This window comes from Nyctereutes procyonoides, unplaced genomic scaffold (genome assembly GCF_905146905.1).
Source record: "Nyctereutes procyonoides isolate TBG_1078 unplaced genomic scaffold, NYPRO_anot_genome, whole genome shotgun sequence".
Lineage (NCBI taxonomy): Eukaryota > Metazoa > Chordata > Mammalia > Carnivora > Canidae > Nyctereutes > Nyctereutes procyonoides.
This window is the reverse complement of record NW_026575044.1, coordinates 28,764,717-28,784,038: the sequence shown is the minus strand read 5'-3', so window position 1 is coordinate 28,784,038 and position 19,322 is coordinate 28,764,717. Positions and strand designations below refer to the sequence as shown.

The 19,322-nt window shown below is 35.2% G+C and overlaps 1 protein-coding gene across 2 annotated transcripts in view; it reads right to left on the bottom strand.

The window, feature by feature from the left end:
* The window catches only part of NOL4 (nucleolar protein 4), a 400,678-nt gene that overhangs the window by 83,332 nt on the left and 298,024 nt on the right, over positions 1-19,322 (bottom strand). For both annotated transcript variants that reach the window (XM_055324042.1, XM_055324043.1), the window contains one exon: positions 6,654-6,767. In XM_055324042.1, the coding sequence (XP_055180017.1) occupies positions 6,654-6,767 (114 nt within the window). The remainder of the gene's footprint in view (positions 1-6,653; positions 6,768-19,322) is intronic.

The window sequence follows — 19,322 nt, the reverse complement described above, 5'->3', positions numbered from 1 at the left end:
CATTCCTATTCACAAATCCTAGACTACTCCATCCATAGCAGTGCTTCTTTTTTTTTTTAATTTTATTTACTTATTCTTGAGAGACAGAGAGAGAGACAGACAGACAGACAGAGGGAGAAGCAGGCTTCATGCAGGGAGCCCGATGTGGGACTCAATCCCGGGACTCCAGGACCACGCCCTGGGCCTAGGCAGGTGCTAAACCTCTGAGCCACCCAGGGATTCTCCCCATAGCAGTGCTTCTTCTTCTTCTTCTTTTTTTTATGTTGCCTTTTATATTTATTTATTTGTTTGTTTGTTTATTTATTTATTTATAATAAATTTATTTTTTATTGGTGTTCAATTTGCCAACATACAGAATAACACCCAGTGCTCATCCCGTCAAGTGCCCCCCTCAGTGCCCGCCACCCAGTCACCCTCACCCCCTGCCCTCCTCCTCTTCCACCACCCCTAGTTCGTTTCCCAGAGTTAGGAGTCTTCCATGTTCTGTCTCCCTTTCTGATATTTCCTACCCGTAGCAGCACTTCTTAAAGAGAGTGTTACCAACTACTCACAGGGGACATTGGGAAAATACATAGCAGGTGACACAGGCATGAAGTGGGAGAGGGACCAGTTTACTAGAAGCTCTGACATGCTCTAGGCAGTCTCAAATGACTAAGAATTGTCTCTGTTCCCATGTGAATTTTAAAAAGCCCTGCTGGATATATATATATATATATATATATATATATATATATATACACACACACACACATATACACATATATATTTGCACATACAAATATGTACAAATACATATATACAAATATATATATATATATTTGTAGGCAAAAGCCTACATACAATTATCTGACCCTAAAAGTTGACTTTAGGTATAAACACAAAGCGCTTATGCATGCTTTTAAATATATATTGAATTATTTCAGGCATATCGCTACTATGCAAATCAAGGCAATATTGTACTATGCAGCATTTGGAACTTAACCAATAGTTTTTCACCATTTAGAAAGTTCGTGTCACTGAATGCTGTGAGCTGCCACCACACACATATAGCAGATGACAGTTGGAGCTGCTGCTGCTTTGGCGACTTTATGTGGAATCAGTGATGTTAAAAAGTACGAAGATTGGATCAAAGCAGAGCTCCATCCTGAACAACTCTGTACCCTTGGGAGAAGTTACTTCCCTGAAGCCTCAGTTTCCCCACTTCATAAAAAGTCATGACAGTGACATAAAATAGGCTTGTAAAACACCTCACACACTACTGCATCCATACATAATTCTGATGCTATTATTAATATTCTTACCAAGGAGGAAAATAATGCCCCATATAGTGAGATGACCTGAGAAGTTTATTCTATATAAGTAGTTTTAAATTGTGCATGTTACAAAGGAAATACAATGTAATCCAAGAACTACCCTCTATGGCCCTTTGTTGTTCTTATATAGTATATTTTCTTCTTTGGATGAAAGGGTCATGCTGAAACATATGTTGAAAGAGTCAAAGATGTCAGGTTTTCCCTAAAATACTGAATAAAAGAAAGAAAAAATCTGAGAGTAGAAGTTGAAGATGATTGAGAAAGAGAGCCCAGGGGTGTGGGCTGCAAGGGCACAGAAAGGTTTCAAGCCACATCTCCATCTCTGTTAGCAGCACATTGTTTCAATGTAAGCAGAAAATCCTATTGAAGAATGTTGCTTTCAGTTTGTGCATCTGTTAAAGTTTGTAAGTGGTATCAAAAGAACATACAATTGTAGAAGATGAAATATGATAGAAAAGCCGCCTGTCTTGAAAACGAAGTCTTGACCACAGTGTTTTGGCTAGTTTTAAAAAAATGTCCTTGACAAACTACAAAGTCTATAAGAAAACTGACACCATGCTTACACAGCTATGTTTTCAACCTTTGTACCTATGATTACATTTCTTTTAATAATATGCCCTCTCATTAGTACCCTAACAGGACACCCGATGGATCATGAAGAGACCCAGGTTGCAGGGCGACCACCACTGCTAAAGGAAACAGAGTAGTAGCAACTCTGGACTTATCAAATAGTTTTGGGTCCTGGCTGGTGGTTTCATGATAGTTTACTACCAGTGATTCTTCTTTAAAAAAATAATAATAACAATAATTAATTAATTGATTGATTGATTTTTGTGATTTTTCTTTTCTAATTCCGCAACATACCAGTTTTAGTATTTTTTCCCTTGATTTGTCTCCTTTTATTATATTATAAGGAACTAACATGCCATTTCTCCTTTCCCTTTCTTGGGGTTTTCTTTTTTTCTCAATAGAATCAAAGAGTTCAGGCAGCCCGGGTGGCTCAGCAGTTTAACACCGCCTTCAGCCCAGGTTGTGATCTTTGAGACCCAGGTTTGAGTCCCACATCAGGCTCCCTGCATGGAGCCTGCTTCTCCCTCTGCCTGTGTCTCTCTCTACTCTCTGTCTCTCATGAATAAATAAATAAAATCTAAAAAAAAAAAAAAAAGAATCCAAGAGTTCACATTACAACCTACCATTGATTTGTCATCTCTCCCAGTCACCGCAAAAACTGTCACTTTGCAGAGTTGTACTGCGTTGTCCTTCACAAGGGCTGTATCTGTTGTACTATGCTGCGGAAGCCCTTGACACTTGGCTCTATGTGATTCCCACCTAGGCACTATAAACTAATTTAACTTAAAGAACTAAGGATAGAGAAGAGAAACCAAAGAAACTCACATTATTCAGAAACACATTATTCAGAAATTCCTGAAGTTTATAAGTCAGTAAGCCAGGAATAAAACATATGTTATCCCTTAAAAACAGAAAAAAAAAATACACGCCCATGGGTAACAAGTCACCACCAAGTCGCTGGTTCTCATCTCTCACTTTCTGCTTTTGTCTCTCTATTTAGATGGATTGTAACCAAGAGCATTAAAAAAAAAATCTCTTTAAGGAAAAAGTAATAAAGATAGAGAAAAAGATTATCTTTTAATTCAAGCTATAGCATAGAAAAGTGAAATCTGACTTTGCCCATTTTATTTTTTTTTAATCGTTAGAGTGAGGAAGACTTTCCTAGTTACCATAAAAATTCTAGATTTTCCTGTTACAAGAAAAGAAATGCTGACTATATTCTATAATGCACTGAGGGTTGACCTCAGTTCTGTGAAATCTGATTCTTGATAAAACAGTAGGCTCCTGTCCTTGCCACTGGCTTGCTCCTGGGCTCAGGCTGCATAATAACAAGTCTCCTCTGGACTGTGGTACAAGGTGGGCATATGAAATAAAGTATTTAACACATCCATAATACCTTTCATGTTCATAGCTCAAACAGCTTTATAAAATCCAATTAATTCATCAAGCTTCATAAACTCTGAAGGACATACATAATTATCACTCTACATGTGGCCAACCACTGGCAACAAGCACTCAGCTATAGGACTTAAAAGTCCACATTTAGCTGTCCAGTTCTTGAACTTTCATGCACCTACAGAATAGCAGGGGCATGATAAAGAATCTGAATCACCAGCAAATACTACGAATGGTGAGTTGGGCTAAGAATGTGTGCAGAAAGGAATGATCTCAATGCCAACAACCCAAAGAATCCTTGCTGTCTCTACTTGGGTAAAGAGGGTTTAGATCTAACTAGGAGAGTGCTGTCCCATCTGCATGATTTGGTTGGAAGTGCAAAATCACTTGGTAGAAGCCTTTGTGTGGCATGCCAAATGAAATCTATAGAATTTATGTTAAGAAGAAATAATCTAGATATTTTTAAATATCTATGTGTAATATATTATTTATTTTAAAATGCTAAATAAACACTAAACCTGTGTTCATAGCGCATAACTCATTTTTCAGATGAAGTGAGAATAGCTGATATGGAGACAAAAATGCCCTGCTGGAAATAACTTGCTTACTGGAGAAGCCTGGTTTGCTAGTTATGAGAGAGTGCAAGTATCTTTGTGAATAAAACAGATTGTTTTCCAACAGAAAAGTGCACTGTCAAAAACATTATGAGCAGAGGCACAAATGATATGAGTCCTAAGAGTGTTCCAGGACATGGGTTTTCCCTCAGTGAAAGGCATAGGATTATACAGAGATCTCAAGGGTCAGCCTCTCATAATAGAAACTTGTAGTCTGATTTACTCATGTAGCTGGATGACCCTATACAAATAATCTCTATTCTCTGAACCTCAGGTTCCTTACAGGGACATGAGAATAAAAATATCTGCTTCTCACCGGGTAGTTGCAATTACTGAAGGAAAAAAAAAAAGTCTACTAAGTGTCTATTAGGTTTCCAGTAAATCATAGCATGTATTTTTAAAAGCATTTGTTCCATATTCCCCCATAAATCCCAAACTCACTGAACATGTTTAAAGTCTGGAAAGAACATTTCTATGTGGAAGGAGATATTGGACATCCCCTATTCTCAGAATCTTGCAATAAATGACTGATATGTATGAGGACAGGAAAAGGAAACAGGTAATTGGTCACCACCTATTCCAAGCACCTACTCCCTGGGCAGAAGTAAGAAGTCATTCTCCTCGTTATTGCTAGCCATTTTTCTTCAATGGGTAGAAGGAAGCTCTAGGAAGCAAATTTGATCTCAGTTTAAGGACTGTCAAAATGTTATAGCTCTCTGAAAGCAGGAAGCATGGGTTAGTAAACAGTAGAGTGTTAGTACTACTAGAGATGAGATTTTCCTACCACTTTAGATATTCAAGCAAATGGTGACTAGAGTAGTATTCTGGCAATACATAAACTTATTAAATGAACTATGCTTTCATATGCCTTGCCTTATTAAATTCTCAAAACAAATCTATGAATTTAATATTTGTATCCTCTATCTTATAGATATCTATCCATCAATAGATGGATGACCAGCTTTTGGGGATACTGTAGAGTGATATCATACATAGTTCATAACATGAATGAGACATTTAATTTTCATAACAACTGTATATATGACTGATACCATTCTAGAGTGTAGACTAGGGTGGGATATATGGCAAGATAACAACCAACAGAGTACATTCAATCTCAGAATTCTCACTCCAGTTTCTAGAATTATGATCTTTTCTCAAATAGACTTAGTCTGACTTCAAAACTCCTGTATCTGAGATACTCATATTAGTGCCTCTTTCTAGTTTTACTGATGCCAAGGCAATGACAGAACATGAGTTAAAATCTTCTTTTCTAGGCTGAATTTATTGATGCTTAGTATACGCCAGGCTAAGTACTTAAATATAATAAATCTCATTCTCATGACAACACTATAGGACTAGAACTGTTATTGTTATTGTTATTGTGCCCATGAAGAAACTGAGGCACAGAGAATGGAGCAGCTTTCTGAAGGGCACACAACTAGAAAGGGCAGGGCTGAGAATCAAAACCAGACGTATTTAACTCCAGAATATACCATTTCAATCGCTGCTACATGGTATTTTATATAGTGCTCTGACTTGTTTCAAGCAAGATAAATTCTAGACTTATAATAATAAATAGAGCCTCACTGAGGACATGTATACATGAATAAATACTGTTGGCCAAGAATGATTAACAAACTCAAAATACGTATTTTCATATATATGTCATCTGAGGCAAATACTACATTCAAAAAAATTAAAGGCTTCATCTTTTGCATTGTTTAGAATTATTAGCACATATCACACTGACAATAAACACAGAAAATTTTTAAATAATGCCACTATGAAACGTTTTTACATATTTTGGTCCTGGAATGGAAACAACTTTTTTTCTATTTTTCTTCAAAGCTCATTGGCTCCCAGGAAAAACAAAAATAGACTAACAATTTGATTTTCTCATTCCCAACTTAATGAAAGATATGAAGCACCAGATCATTTGTTGTAAAAATAACTTAAAAGTCAGAATACAGTATACTTGTATGTGTAGCATTGAATGTCATGTATTATAATTTAGCACTTTATTAAGGATAGTTAAGAGGGCTAGAAAGAAAAAAAAAAAGACAGAGAAAGGCATTTCAGATCAGAGAAGGGGCAACACACAATGCAGATAAGCCAAGGGAAAACTGAATGAAACAAATAAACAAAAAATGCACACATCCACACCACCTGGGGTACATTCCTTAGAAAAGAGACAGAGAAAAATGATACTTAATGGATATACTGCAAATGGTTCATTAATGAAGAAGCAAGCCCAGGACATACATTTTCATTATTTTATATCCCCATTTTTATGGCTTTCTAGTCTTTCAGAGTCCTTGCTTTCACCACGCCCAGAACAACACTGACACTTAGCAGCAAACCATAGGTGATTTAAGAAAGGTTCATGTTCATTCAAAATGAACACAATCCTGTCACTATCATAAACAATCAGGTACAATTACAAGACTATTGTCAATGATCAGTTAGAACCACTTACTTAAATAAGCAATCAGCCTGCGAATTGGGTACTATGCAGAATTCCGACTCATTAACTTTACAGTTGGCCATTTTTCACCACAGAAAATTTGATGGATGTCCACTGATCTCATGAACATGCATTTTCAAGTTCAAATTCGTATCATAAAGACACAAAAAAACATATATTGGTGCGCTTCAAAATTCCATTCAAAAGTTTCATGCTCTTCTACGTAAGTCAGGCTAATGAACTGTATTTGTTTTCTATCATGGGTGCACACCAGCCCCCAAGGCTCCTCAGTACCTGCTGTCTATCCAGACGCATCCTCTTGGCTGCATTTCTGCTCTCACTCTCACAGGCTGAAGCCAAGATACTCTCTGCAACTGCTGAAGTAAGGTGGGAAGGAATAGGTCGAGACTAAAAAAAAAAAGAGAGAGAGAGAGAAAAAAAACATGAAAAATTATTAACAGACCAATGCTATTCTCAGAGGAGCTCACAGGATGTGCAGTAAAATCCATGTATTTCAACTGAACTTATTTTAATAAAAACAGGAGATGGAAATTGCAAAGATGAAAAATGAAAGCTAGTTAGAGGTTAAAGCTACAGCTGTTACACAGATCCATCACTCATTCCCATAGCTCCATTGTCACAAATAGTTAGTCTGGGCCATTAAGCTGGAGTTTGAATAGGCGGTGACAAAATGCTGACTGGGTTTTGCAAATAATAGAAGTTGCTTTAATTCTATCGTAACACATGACGATGCACAACAAAACAAAATCAAGTGACAAGGCTGAAACATAGCTGGAAAAACTGACAGACACTCAGACCATGTCGAACATTTTTAATATGAAATATGAATATTTACAGTTGAAGTTGTGACATTATTGGTATGATTAAAATCTTCTAAAATTATTTTAGCTTAAAAAAAAAAGAACCAACTAGCTTGGGAATGACAAAAAAATTATTTTGGCTTACATACAAACTGAAAACTCAGTCCTGAAATAATTTTGATATAATACAAGTTTGATGTTTTGATGTGAGCTTTATGTGTACCTACATGTTTTATTGATAAAATAGGAGCTAATATTATTAATTTAATAGATACATGTTAGAAATCTATCTTCTATGTAGCCCATATAGGTTAATTACCCCCCCACTAAGCTTGTAATTAATTTCAAATTGTTTGCAACTCTCCATATCATTTGTGATAATCAGAAAAGTTTTTCATTTTCTTTTCCCATAATTACATCCAAAATCATCAAACTGAAAGATGAAGTGCTTAATGATATTGAACAGTTTTTTAATGAAGATAAGCAAATGATAGATAAGAAATAACATGATAATTAAACCAGATAATATAGCAAAATATGAAATTACAAAATAAAAATGTCCTTTGGGAAGCTAGCCTATGTAGTGATATGGCACTTTCGAGTTTTCAAAGCCTCGATCTCAAATATGTATGGATGTCATTTACTAGAAGCTTCTGACCTAATAAAGGCCTTCTCATTTTTCTAAGTGTAGGAGCATGCCTTTATGATACTTGATTCATTTTGCTAACTCTAGCATATAAAATGCGTTTCAACAAATTGAACCAGAGGGCTTATATCTCAATATTGAAGAACAGCTAAATTCAGACCATCAGTACTTGCACAGATACTCCTCAGTAGAATTTGTACAGTGTAAAAGGAGACCAGGCTCTGACCTTGCTTGAACTAGGAAGCAATTTCTACAGCTGTCTCAGACAACTTCTTCATGTTTCTACCTCTTTAGACATAAGGTAGGAAAGGTAAAGGGTACAGTCTCCACTGCTAACCCTGTGGGGTACTCGAAATGATGCCTAGACAACCTTGACAATAAAGCATTAGGATACTAGAAATGTTACTTTTGCAGAGGAAAGAAAAGAGAGAGGCCACTGAGGTGGCAAGTAAGTGCAGCAGTAGGATTTTGAGAAGGAAATTAGAAAGCTAGGAGTGTGTGTTGGGAACAGAGAGGAGGATCAAATCAGATAAATAATAAATTGAAAAAAATAAATTGTCATAAAGATGTAAATATAATTTTAAAATCCATATGGCTTCTTCATTTCATTCTGTACTTCCCGGAGTATGGATAAGATAATCCAGCTCAGAACCAAAATTATATTAAGCCACAAAATCAGTGTCTCATGAAAGAGCAAAGCTTTGGTCACAGCTCAGCTCAAAATTATAAGATAAACCACACGGAAATTAGGTACACAGTGTTGTTTTTTTCTCAATTGAATTATGTTTGGAGGCAAAGACATTATAGAAAAAAATGAGAAGAACATTCTATTATGAAAAAAGAAAAATTATTTGATTGTAGCTAACATTATTCAAATAGAAGTGACAGTTCACATCACTATAAACTACATTATTAGACCTTTCATCTGGTTCTAGGGGCTGAATTAAAACAATCTAAATAAGACATCAGTAGTCTCTCTTTTCTTGATCCAATTATTGATAGTCACATGAAATTCAGAGAGATGTATTTCTGCTCTTCATTATCTTTATTTTCTCTGTCAGGTATCTTCATTCAGAATTAGGAATACATAAAGCTATGGAACATTATTAAGCTGATTCAATTGAAGTAATAACCATATACCTTCCCAAACACATAAAAGTTTCTTGAATAGAAGAACGAAAGGTGAAATATTTCTGTATTTAAAATTAGCATTTTCTTTCATTTAAAACATTAAAAAAAACAAGATGGGAAATAACTTTTACTAAAACAGTAAAAGTTGTTAGGCGTGATAATTTATATAATTTCCTTTTCAAAGAAAATGATGGGGATAGTTCGGTCTTTTCCAGCTATAGGAAATTGGTCTTCTTAGAAACTAGAATAATGTCCTGGCTGAGTGGGGCTAGATCATTTTTAAGGTCACTGGCTAGCCTAATATTTCAAGATTTTGAAAAGAAAATCAACCTCAAGATAAAGCAGTCACGTATCCTTTCCTATTAAGTGGCAAAAAAATAAATAATAATAATAAGTGGAAGCAAAGGTATGTGATAGATATTGCCAGTAGTTAAAAAGTATAAAAAGTATAATTTTAAACATAGAGTTGTTTTGAATTTATGGTAAAGCTATAACTTGGGAACTGTAAATAGCCTTAGAAATCATTCAATACAAATTTCTTCTGAAAAGTTTGAAGAAACTGAAACTCAGAGAGGTTAAATGATTTGCCAAAGGACAGATTGACTAGATGTAGAACCCAGGGTTCATGTCTCCCAATTCTCAATCCTTTCACTCTCGAAATTCTGTTCTATACTTAGTACTTTTACATAACTTATCATTAATATAAAATATTATAGAAAAAATCCTTATACACACACCCCATTGCACTCAACTGAACAATAAGCAGACCAAAGTTAACCCTTTACATGTATGTATTACAATCAATACATGCTCATTGAAAAGAAAGCAGAATGAATAAAATTTATATTGCGGATTAGGAAATACACATGTGTTTTCCAAAGTATTTACTATATCTTAAGTACATAATAAAAAATGTACCTCTAAGTAGAAAACCAGTACCACCCTAATTTAATTTGATGATAAATGTTAGTATCTAACTCATACTGACTAGCTGGGATGGGCAAGCATTAATACAAGAAGCTTAGATTCATTATCTAATTTAGTTTTCCAAACAACCCTTGAGAAAAGTATTTATAATATTCATATTTAGAGGAAAAATAAATTGAAATTCTGAAAAATTATATAACTTGACCAAGATCACACAGCTATGATGTGGAAACACCTTGATTAATATCTAAGTCCGATGATAAAGTGGGAATAATAATTCCTAGTAAAAAAAATTCTCATTTCACAATGAAGGTCTCAGTAAGTTTAAACAAAGCTAGAAATCTTAAATACTACACACTCCTACAGAGGAATCCATTTACAGCTAACTCTATTTTTCACTTAAGTAAGGAATATATTAGGATCTCACTAAAGTTCTCTTAAAGGGATTGAGATTCTCCTAATATATTTTCCTATTAATTCTTTAAAGCCTTTCTTCATTAATAGCACAAAAATAAATGTAACATATCTCAGTTCTGTCACATGTTCTAAATGGAGGCAATATAAAATCTCAAGAATGTCATGTTGGAGAAACCAGAAGTGCCAAGAAATTACTGTCTATGAAACATAAGAAAAGCTTAGTCTTGTGCCCAAAATGAGAATGAGGAGCCAGGCAGAGTTCGTGCTTTCCTGTGAGGCAATCTGTTAAAATCCCTTTGGTTCTAATATTGAGGAGCCAATAATGAATGCCAATGCTCCTCACTATACACAGAGCTCCGTTACACTGTGCCCTGCTCTAAGATATGAAAGATGAAAGTCTTTTGTTTATTGTTCCTCCATAATTTGGCTTTTATCTATTTCACAGCTCAGAAGTACTTTAACCAAGCTAATGAGAAGGAAATTAATCAATTTTGCTCCTCATCAATGTTATCATAGAGGAATTTAAAGCTATTGTTTAGTGTGAGTTTTGAGAATCATCTTCGCCAGAACTCTCTTTTCCTTCACCATATTTGGTAGTACAGAGCTGATTCTAATTCTAATATTGCCACGCTACGGGCTTACTGGCAGTTAATTAGCAGACTGTGTTAAGAGCTATCATTATGAATTCCACCAGGAACAAGTATGAAAAGTCCCTCTTACATCAGTAAAAGTGGCCATAGAACACAAAAGCCTCCATGTAATAACTTAAGGATATTTTGACAAAATAAAATCCCAAATGCGTAGAACTCAATAACACCTACCTGATGAAAAACAAAACTTCTCCTTCCAGTTGAATATAGCTCAGTAAATATACTACTTGGTATATATCTTGTAAGATTTTAAAATAATGATGCAAAGATGTATATAATCATACATTCCACATGATCTATACCTACAGTGAGATTTGTTACCTATTTCTTATCCTATTTCTTACCTTATTTCTTATCCTATTTGTTATTCTATATCTGTTACTTATTTCTGATCCTGGAGGTGAGATAATGCTAATCACCTTTACTAATTATCTCTTTGTAATTAACTGTCATCCTCAACAGGGAAGAGTTGATCTTTCCCTAGCACTGCTCTTATTATAATAATTATCTATGACCAAATTGGTGGTGGTTGTTTCATTAAACAGATGGCTCAACTGTCACAAGGAACTTTTGGAGATGAAAAAGTCACATTTTAATTGTGGTCTTAAGATGTGATTCCTATTGGCACAGCATAAACATATTTTTCCTTATATACACATGTAAAATTTACCACCACACCAACAAACTATTCCATTTTTGGGGTCTGAAACTAAAAACTAAACAATGTTACCATCCTCTGAACTTCTGCCATACTTTTACTAGCTCTGAGTTTTTTACAATTTTTAAAAAGTAAAAATAAATCATTACTGTAAGACTCTATTCATGAGTTGAGGCACCTGAGTGGCTCAGTGGTTGAGCATCTGTCTTTAGCTCAGTTCGTGATCCTGGGGTCCTGGGATCGAGTCTCACTCACATCAGGCTCCAGGTAGGGAGCCTGCTTCTCCCTCTGCTTGTGTCTTTGCCTCTCTCTGTGTGTCTCATGAATAAATAAATAAAATCTTTTTTAAAAAAAGACTCTATTCATGGGTTAATAGTACTTATTAGTGACAAGGCTTACTAGAATCCAGGGTGAAAGCATTACTAAATCAAGTATTAAATGAGGCAATGAGGCAAGATTGGGAACAACCACACATCTACCCAAGATTCTACATAGAATCTCTTGCTCTTTCAAAAGCAAGATCTTGAGATCTCTTGCTCTCTCTGCTCTTTCAAAATAAGTAAAGCAAAGGATTCAGTAGCCAGTTTAGACAGAACCCTACACTAAGATTATTTTTCCTAATTGTGTTACTTCACAAAACATATAATATAAAAATTCTGCAGCTTAGGTCATATGCATATTCTAGGTATATCTACTCCTAAAGGGATAATTGTTATAGGTATGTAGAAAGCTGTGGCTCCTCTGTGATCTCTTCTATAAACCAAGTAGCTTCCTTTGTATACATCAATGGAATAAAGTCATAGTTTAGCAATGAAGTGACTGACCTGAATATTATTATGAAATCAGCTACTTGCAATCAGCCTGACCACTTTCGCGATTTAATCGCTCTGAGCCTCACTCACCATGCCAGGTATGATTATTTCTATTTTTACAAATGGCAAAACTAATTTTCACTCAGTAAGTTATGAAAGGGAAAAATAATCTTTATATCATGAATAGTTACAATTCCATGATGAGGTAGTGATAAAATCATTGATAAAGTTTTTATTAAAGTCACTAATATTTTCACTTATGTAGCCGACAAATGTATTTAATGAGCACATTCTATAAGTCAGAATCTGTGCCAAGTTCAAATACATAAACAGTATCAATACTGTCTCTGCCATCATAGCTTACAAGCTAATACATGTGCAGCATGAGGTGCAATACACATGCAATAATGTTAATTACAGACTTGCAACCATTTATCAGCAATTCTGTAATGCTAATAGTGTATAAATGGAAAGTTTTTCAGAAACTTTGGGGAAATTTGGCCGAAAGAACTGATGAGAATACTTACAATCTTTCTTTTTCCTACTTTCTGTGAATATTCATATTTTAATGGCAGGAATACTAATACATTTGTATATTAGATGTTTTCTCAGACCCTGTTGCAAGTGTTATAGTCCTCAAATCTGAAAAGTTCTGAATTTTGGACCACATAGGATCCAAGGTTTCAGATAAGGCTTGTGGCTGTGGACTAAAAATTACAGTTCAATTGTTCTTCCCCCATCCTATATGGTTTTGGTAGAAATAATGATCAAAGAGCCTCAGTGACCTGATCCTGGCCATGACTTAGTGTGGACCATCATGAGAGCTCACTTCAGTGGCTGATCCAAGGGATGGACATATGAACCAAATAGGACCAAAGTCTTTCATGGAAAAGGGGATGTAGAGTTGGAAGATTGTTCCTGAATTGTAAATTTTTTAAAAAGATTTTTATTTATTTATTCATGAGAGACAGGGAGAGAGAAGCAGAGACAGGCTCCATGCAGGGAGCCTGATGTGGGACTCGATCCTGAACTCCAGGATCATGCCCTGGGCCAAAGGCAGGTGCTAAACTGCTGAGTCACTCAGGGGTCTTTTGGATTGTAAATTTTAGGGAGAGAAGTTTAGAGCTACTGATGACATCATTTTATAACAGGTAGCAAGGACTTGTCTCAGATATAAGCTAATGCACAAGGGAAACATAGTTAAGAAATAGGAGAGCCGTGAAGCCCTAACATCTGACACCATGGATCCAGCTATGTGTGAATCCCTGGACTTCCCGGTTTCTTGAGAAAATTCTCTTGACCTCTTTAAAAGGAGATTGAAAATGTGTTTTCAACAAAAATGCTAATTAATCTTCATCCAAGCTTTGATAATAATTATGAGTTAATGATATGCACTTTGACCGTAATTTTAGAGCATTATTGGCCTTTAATAATGATCTTTCACAAATACATGAGGGTTTAATGTCTTATTTTTAATACTCCGAAGCCCAGTTTGGGTAATCCTATCTGAAAATACCTTTGATCAAGATAAGAAAAACTAAATTATCAACTGAAATAATATATTATCATTTTTAACGAAGTGATTACCTACTTAAATCTCCACTAGGAAACATCTTTTAATTCTGAAAATAAGTGACTAGATGTGCTTATGATTATTGTTGATCATGGCCTCTCTGCCCCTAATAGTTCATTTGTGAAACCTGACACCATACACAAATTCTATTCAGTTAACATTACGAAACATTTCAAAAATAGTATTTCAAGAGTTAATAAGAGTTAAAGTTAAATGTAATGTAACTTTTTCTTCAGAGTTTTTTTTTTTTTTTTACTATTAGATTTCCAGTTAGCAGTCACTTTAAAAATTGAAATGCCAAGTGCAGAATTCTGTGAAACACAGCACACAATAAAAATGAGCTTATCTCCCAGGTAATTTCTACCACAAAGTAACACATTAGTAAATGTCCATTCACTCATTCATCTTTCATTCGACAATATCAATTCAGTTGAATTGAACACGTACTGAGCAGCTTTCATGAGCAATTAATTGCACTCTGTGTAAAACACTATAAGTGATACAGACATGAACAAGGTAAGCAGCATAGTACTCAAGGAACAGAACTTCGTATAAGGCAGCTAAGGCCAATATATAAATAACAGCAATATAAGACAGGATAAAACTACAAAAAATGTACCACAAAGTACAATTTGCACACAGAAGAGAGAGAGATTTAGGGCTGCTTTTAGTGAGAGGTGAGGACTAAGTAGATAAAGACATATTTGATTTAGTCCTCCAACTAGCTGAAGAGGTTGAGCAGTGAGGGTTTTCCAGTAAAGGGAGCCAGGGAACACGGTTTCAAATTATATTGTAATTTATCACGTTCCTCAGATATTAGGTACTATATTGGGTAGGAGTTTTTACATTTGTTATTTCAAGTGACATTGGTTTTCATGTGTGATGTAAAAGCTATTTGTTTCCATTCCTCCATGAGGAAACTGAAGCTCAGGAATACAAGTCCATGAGTAGCAACTGGCAAAGAAAGCAGGTCCCAGAACCAAGATCCAAGGTGTTTTTCTTCAAATTTTCTCACCAATGCTGCTAATTTTTCATTGTTGCCCAGGGCTCAGCCTCCCTCTGCATGGAGGACATTTCAGCTCTTCCGTACAGCCTGTGAGTGGTAACCTTGGAAATTGTTTGAGCTAGTTCTTTGTTTCATACTCTGGAAGCAGAGGTTAGCAGGGCATCGACTTGTGATTTAAAAGCAATTTCGCCAAAAAAAAAAAAAAAAAAAGAAAAAAGAAAAAAAATCAAGACTTTTTTCTTCCTTAGTCCCTTGTAGACAGTCTTCTGGCATCTATTTTGAGGACAAGAGGTGTGGTCATTCTGTTTTTCTGTTTTAGATCATCTCTTGTTTGTTCATTGTGACATTTAAGAATTTCTTGGGTCTGCTGCAGTTGTACTAGGATGTACACAGGTATAGATTTATTTTCATTTATACTACTCTATGCTCATCTATTTTTCTGTTCTTAGGATTCAATGGTCTACTCAATTCTAAAAAACTCTCCTCATCTGTTTGAATATTGTTCTTATTCTAATTTCTCTTAGGAAATACCTTTTAGATCTATCTATATCATTCTGTTTTCAATCTTAAGTTCTTTTTTCTTATTTCCCTTTTTCTTTCTAGAAGTAATTTCTATAGTCTATATCCCAGATTATTGATTTTCTCTTTGGCTGAATCCTACCTCCTATTTAACCCATCTAGGAAGGTTTTAATTTTAATGCTTATAATGCCTGTCATTTTATTTCTTGAAGTTATAAATGGATGTTTCCAATTCCCCTGTCATAAGAGAGTAACCCTTTCCAAGTCCCAGCTATTTATATAGTTGGCAGTTCCTGTTCCTCTCCAGTTATGAAATCCCCATCACTTGAACTTAAGTGGGCATTCGGACTGTAACCCTGTCCTGCTTTGGCCTACATTCAGTTTTTCTACCTTGCTAATCTGTTACCCTATCAAATTACGGGCTTATAACTCTGGTTATGAGTTTCCTATCAAGTTCATAGCCTGAAAATTTCCTTCTCTTTCTTTTGCTCTCAGCTAGGTATTTAAAAAGTTGTTATATTCTACTCAGTATTTGTGTATTTGTAGAGGGAAGGTGGGTGCAGTGTATGAGGGGTACTCCACGAGACTTAGGTCAACATTTTGCTAAAACTAAAAGATCCAGTGATAAGTAAGTCTTACAACTATGTTGGCTATATTCTTTACACTCTAATTACTCTTCAACCTTAATATATTTAGTAAATAATGAGAGAACAGTACTCATTATCCCTGAGTCAGGAATAATCAGTGGACCACAAGAGCATACGAGGAGAAAAGTACCAGAAATCCTGTGTGATAGTTTAAGTTGAGAAATGAAAGAATTGAACATATTAGAAAAAAAAAAGGATAGAAAGAAGCCAGATCATATGCTAAATATTTCATATACATTATCACATATAATACCCCAACAGTCCTCTCCTTTAGAAAATTGGAGATTCAGAAACATCACACAAAGTTGTACAGGAATTGAACCTAGGCCTCTAAGTTTCAAAAGGCCATACTTGATTATCGTAAGAAACTCAGAACTTTTTCTGATGTGGCAAAAGTTTGACATCAAAGCCAGAATCAAGGAAGACTACTCCGGGAGCAAAGACAGATTTTTCATATAGCCAATGAAATTTAGACACAAGGGCCTTTCAACTGGATGGGACTCACAGAGTTTCTGGATATTGTAAGTATCTGGATAGGGAGGGGAAAGCCATGTAAAAATTGGGAAATATTTAAATATAAGTGTGTCTGAAAATTGTCTAAAGAGATGTCAGAGAGAAAGGTTTGAATCTTCAAGACTTCTGTTTTTGAAGATTTTGGGGGTAGAGTATCTTTTCTAATTATAAATAAATATTCATCCTTCTACTTAAATTTTTGCTAATAACGGTGTATTACTTTTCTTTTAATGAAAGGCTCCAACTTTAGAACTTTCAGGCACAAATCCTAGTTCTGTCCCTGCCTGGGAATAGAGGGTGGGGTGAGTATAAAATGAAAATAGGCTAGTTAGGATTCTGTAAGAGTATAGGTATGAAGTATGAAGGACTAGAAGTAAAGTGGTTAATGATAAAAGTCAAAATTATTTTTTAAAGATTTTATTGATTTATTCATGAGAGACACACAGAGAGAGAGAGGCACAGACACAGGCAGAGGGAAAAGCAGGCTCCATGCAGGGAGCCTGATGTGGGACTCGATCCCTGGTCTCAGGGATCACACCCTGGGCTGAAGGTGGCACTAAAATGCTGAGCCACCTGGGCTGCCCAAAAGTCAAAATTATTAGACTGATTCAAGAATCATAGCAAAGAAAGAATAAACGGAATCCAGTGAATGGTAGGATGCAAGCCATAAATATAAGAAAGAATCCAGTGTCATTCCAGGTTTATGAGCACTGCTGTAAATGACATTAGTGGCACTATTACCAGAAAGAGCCCAGTCAAGAGGAATTTACTGGTGAGGTGAAAGACCAGTGGAGAGTATGAATGGTGGAGAATACAAAGAGTTCCGTGTGGATAGAACAACACATTTGTCCAGCATCTGGCTGACATTTGAAAATGAAATACAAAAGCTCTGCAGATGACTGGGACTCTATGGGAAGAGCTGCTTACACACAACAGTCCTCAGTAGCTGTAGATTCAGAAAGACACAGTACATGGCCAAGCCCAGGATTTTCATAAGTGGCTCAAAAGCAAGGAAAGGTAAATAAGAAGGGAGAGCAACAAGAGCCTCAAGAAAATGGAGGTGATTTCACTGAGAATGCAATGTTTGGATCTGGTGCAAAGATCACATGACTATGTGATCTTTTAAAGAACCAATTCAATAGGGGAGTGAGAACCAGAGTCTGAATGTGAGGGATCATCAGGAGAGTTGATGGTAATATGCATGATCTGTGAGTATAAAATAATCTTTCAGGAAACTTGGCAAAGAAGGATGGTCTCAGATTGTAGAAGAGACATGAGATGAAATAATTTCTTTGAGTTTGAGGGCTTTTTTTTAAGTCAGAAGAGAAGAAATTGTTCTCTTTCTATGGAAAAGGAAAATTGGAAATAGGAGCATTGGGATGGTTGACGAAACAACATTGTGACAGAAGCTGAATGATGGGGGAACAGAGGCTTTGGGGTCATCCAGGGGCAGATACAATGAGGACATTTCCTCTGTAAAGACAGTGGCAGATACTTAAAAAATTTCAGATGATTATGAAAGTTTTTAATATTGCTTATGCAGATTCTTTGAGTGATAACCAAGGCTAGATACATCCATGTTAACAATGGCCAAAGTAAAATAGAGATGTAGATCTTGAAACTGAGAAAGAAAAAAGAATATTGAATTCAAAAGGTCAGATAGCAAAATTATTAAGGAGAGTATTAGAGGATGTAATTAAAAAGAAATACTATGAATAAAGACCTCAGAAGATGGCATGAAAGTATCCTGGGGGATGAAGATGACATTTATAAAAAAGAGACCAAAAGTAGGTATAAGTAGCAGGTGGGGAATTCAAACAAAATGTGTTTGCTAATTAGTATCAATTAAGTTAATTGGTCACAAAGACAGAAATCTACACAGTTATGGGAATAATAACGTGAAAAATGGCTGCACAGGTTATTACAGAGTTTTTAATCATGACCTTGTATGAACGAACGGATGGGTATATCTCTAATCAAAGTTTCAGTCTAAAGAAGCACTTGAATTCATTCTTTATATCTCCATTTGCTAAAGGATGAACAGCCAATGTCACTGCAGCTTTTGCAATGCTCCTACCAGGGAAGTTTTAAATTTAAATCAAATTCCAATCTTTCTACTTTTATCTGCATTAGACAACTAAAGGTAAATGATGTAATTAGGGAAATTCCCTTTAAAAAATGTACTATTGCTTAAACATTACTTCTTTTCTGATGAAAGAGTCATAAGCTCAGGAGACTAGATATCAAAATAGCTGAGGAGGGTACTATAGGATGCAATTAAAAAGAAATAGTATAAAAATAAAATAAAAAAAGAAACAGTATAATAAAGAATTTTCATTATGGTATTAAAACATGGTGTTTCTATAATTAGATTTAAATATTTTTAAATTTATATTTCACATTTCCCCCCTAAAATAGATATCAGAGCCATTAAAGAAATATATATACCTTTTCATCAATTAAATGAAAGGATAACTAGGACTTCAGATAAACTTTGGCTCTTAACTTGCTGGCAGTGAGGCACACAAGTGAACATATTTAGTTGCATGGTCCTAGGCAAGAGAAAATAAAAAGCATTCTATCTACATAGGAGAGGCACTTTTTTTTTCTTGTATTACATTTTGAAGGAAGTTTCTGAAATAA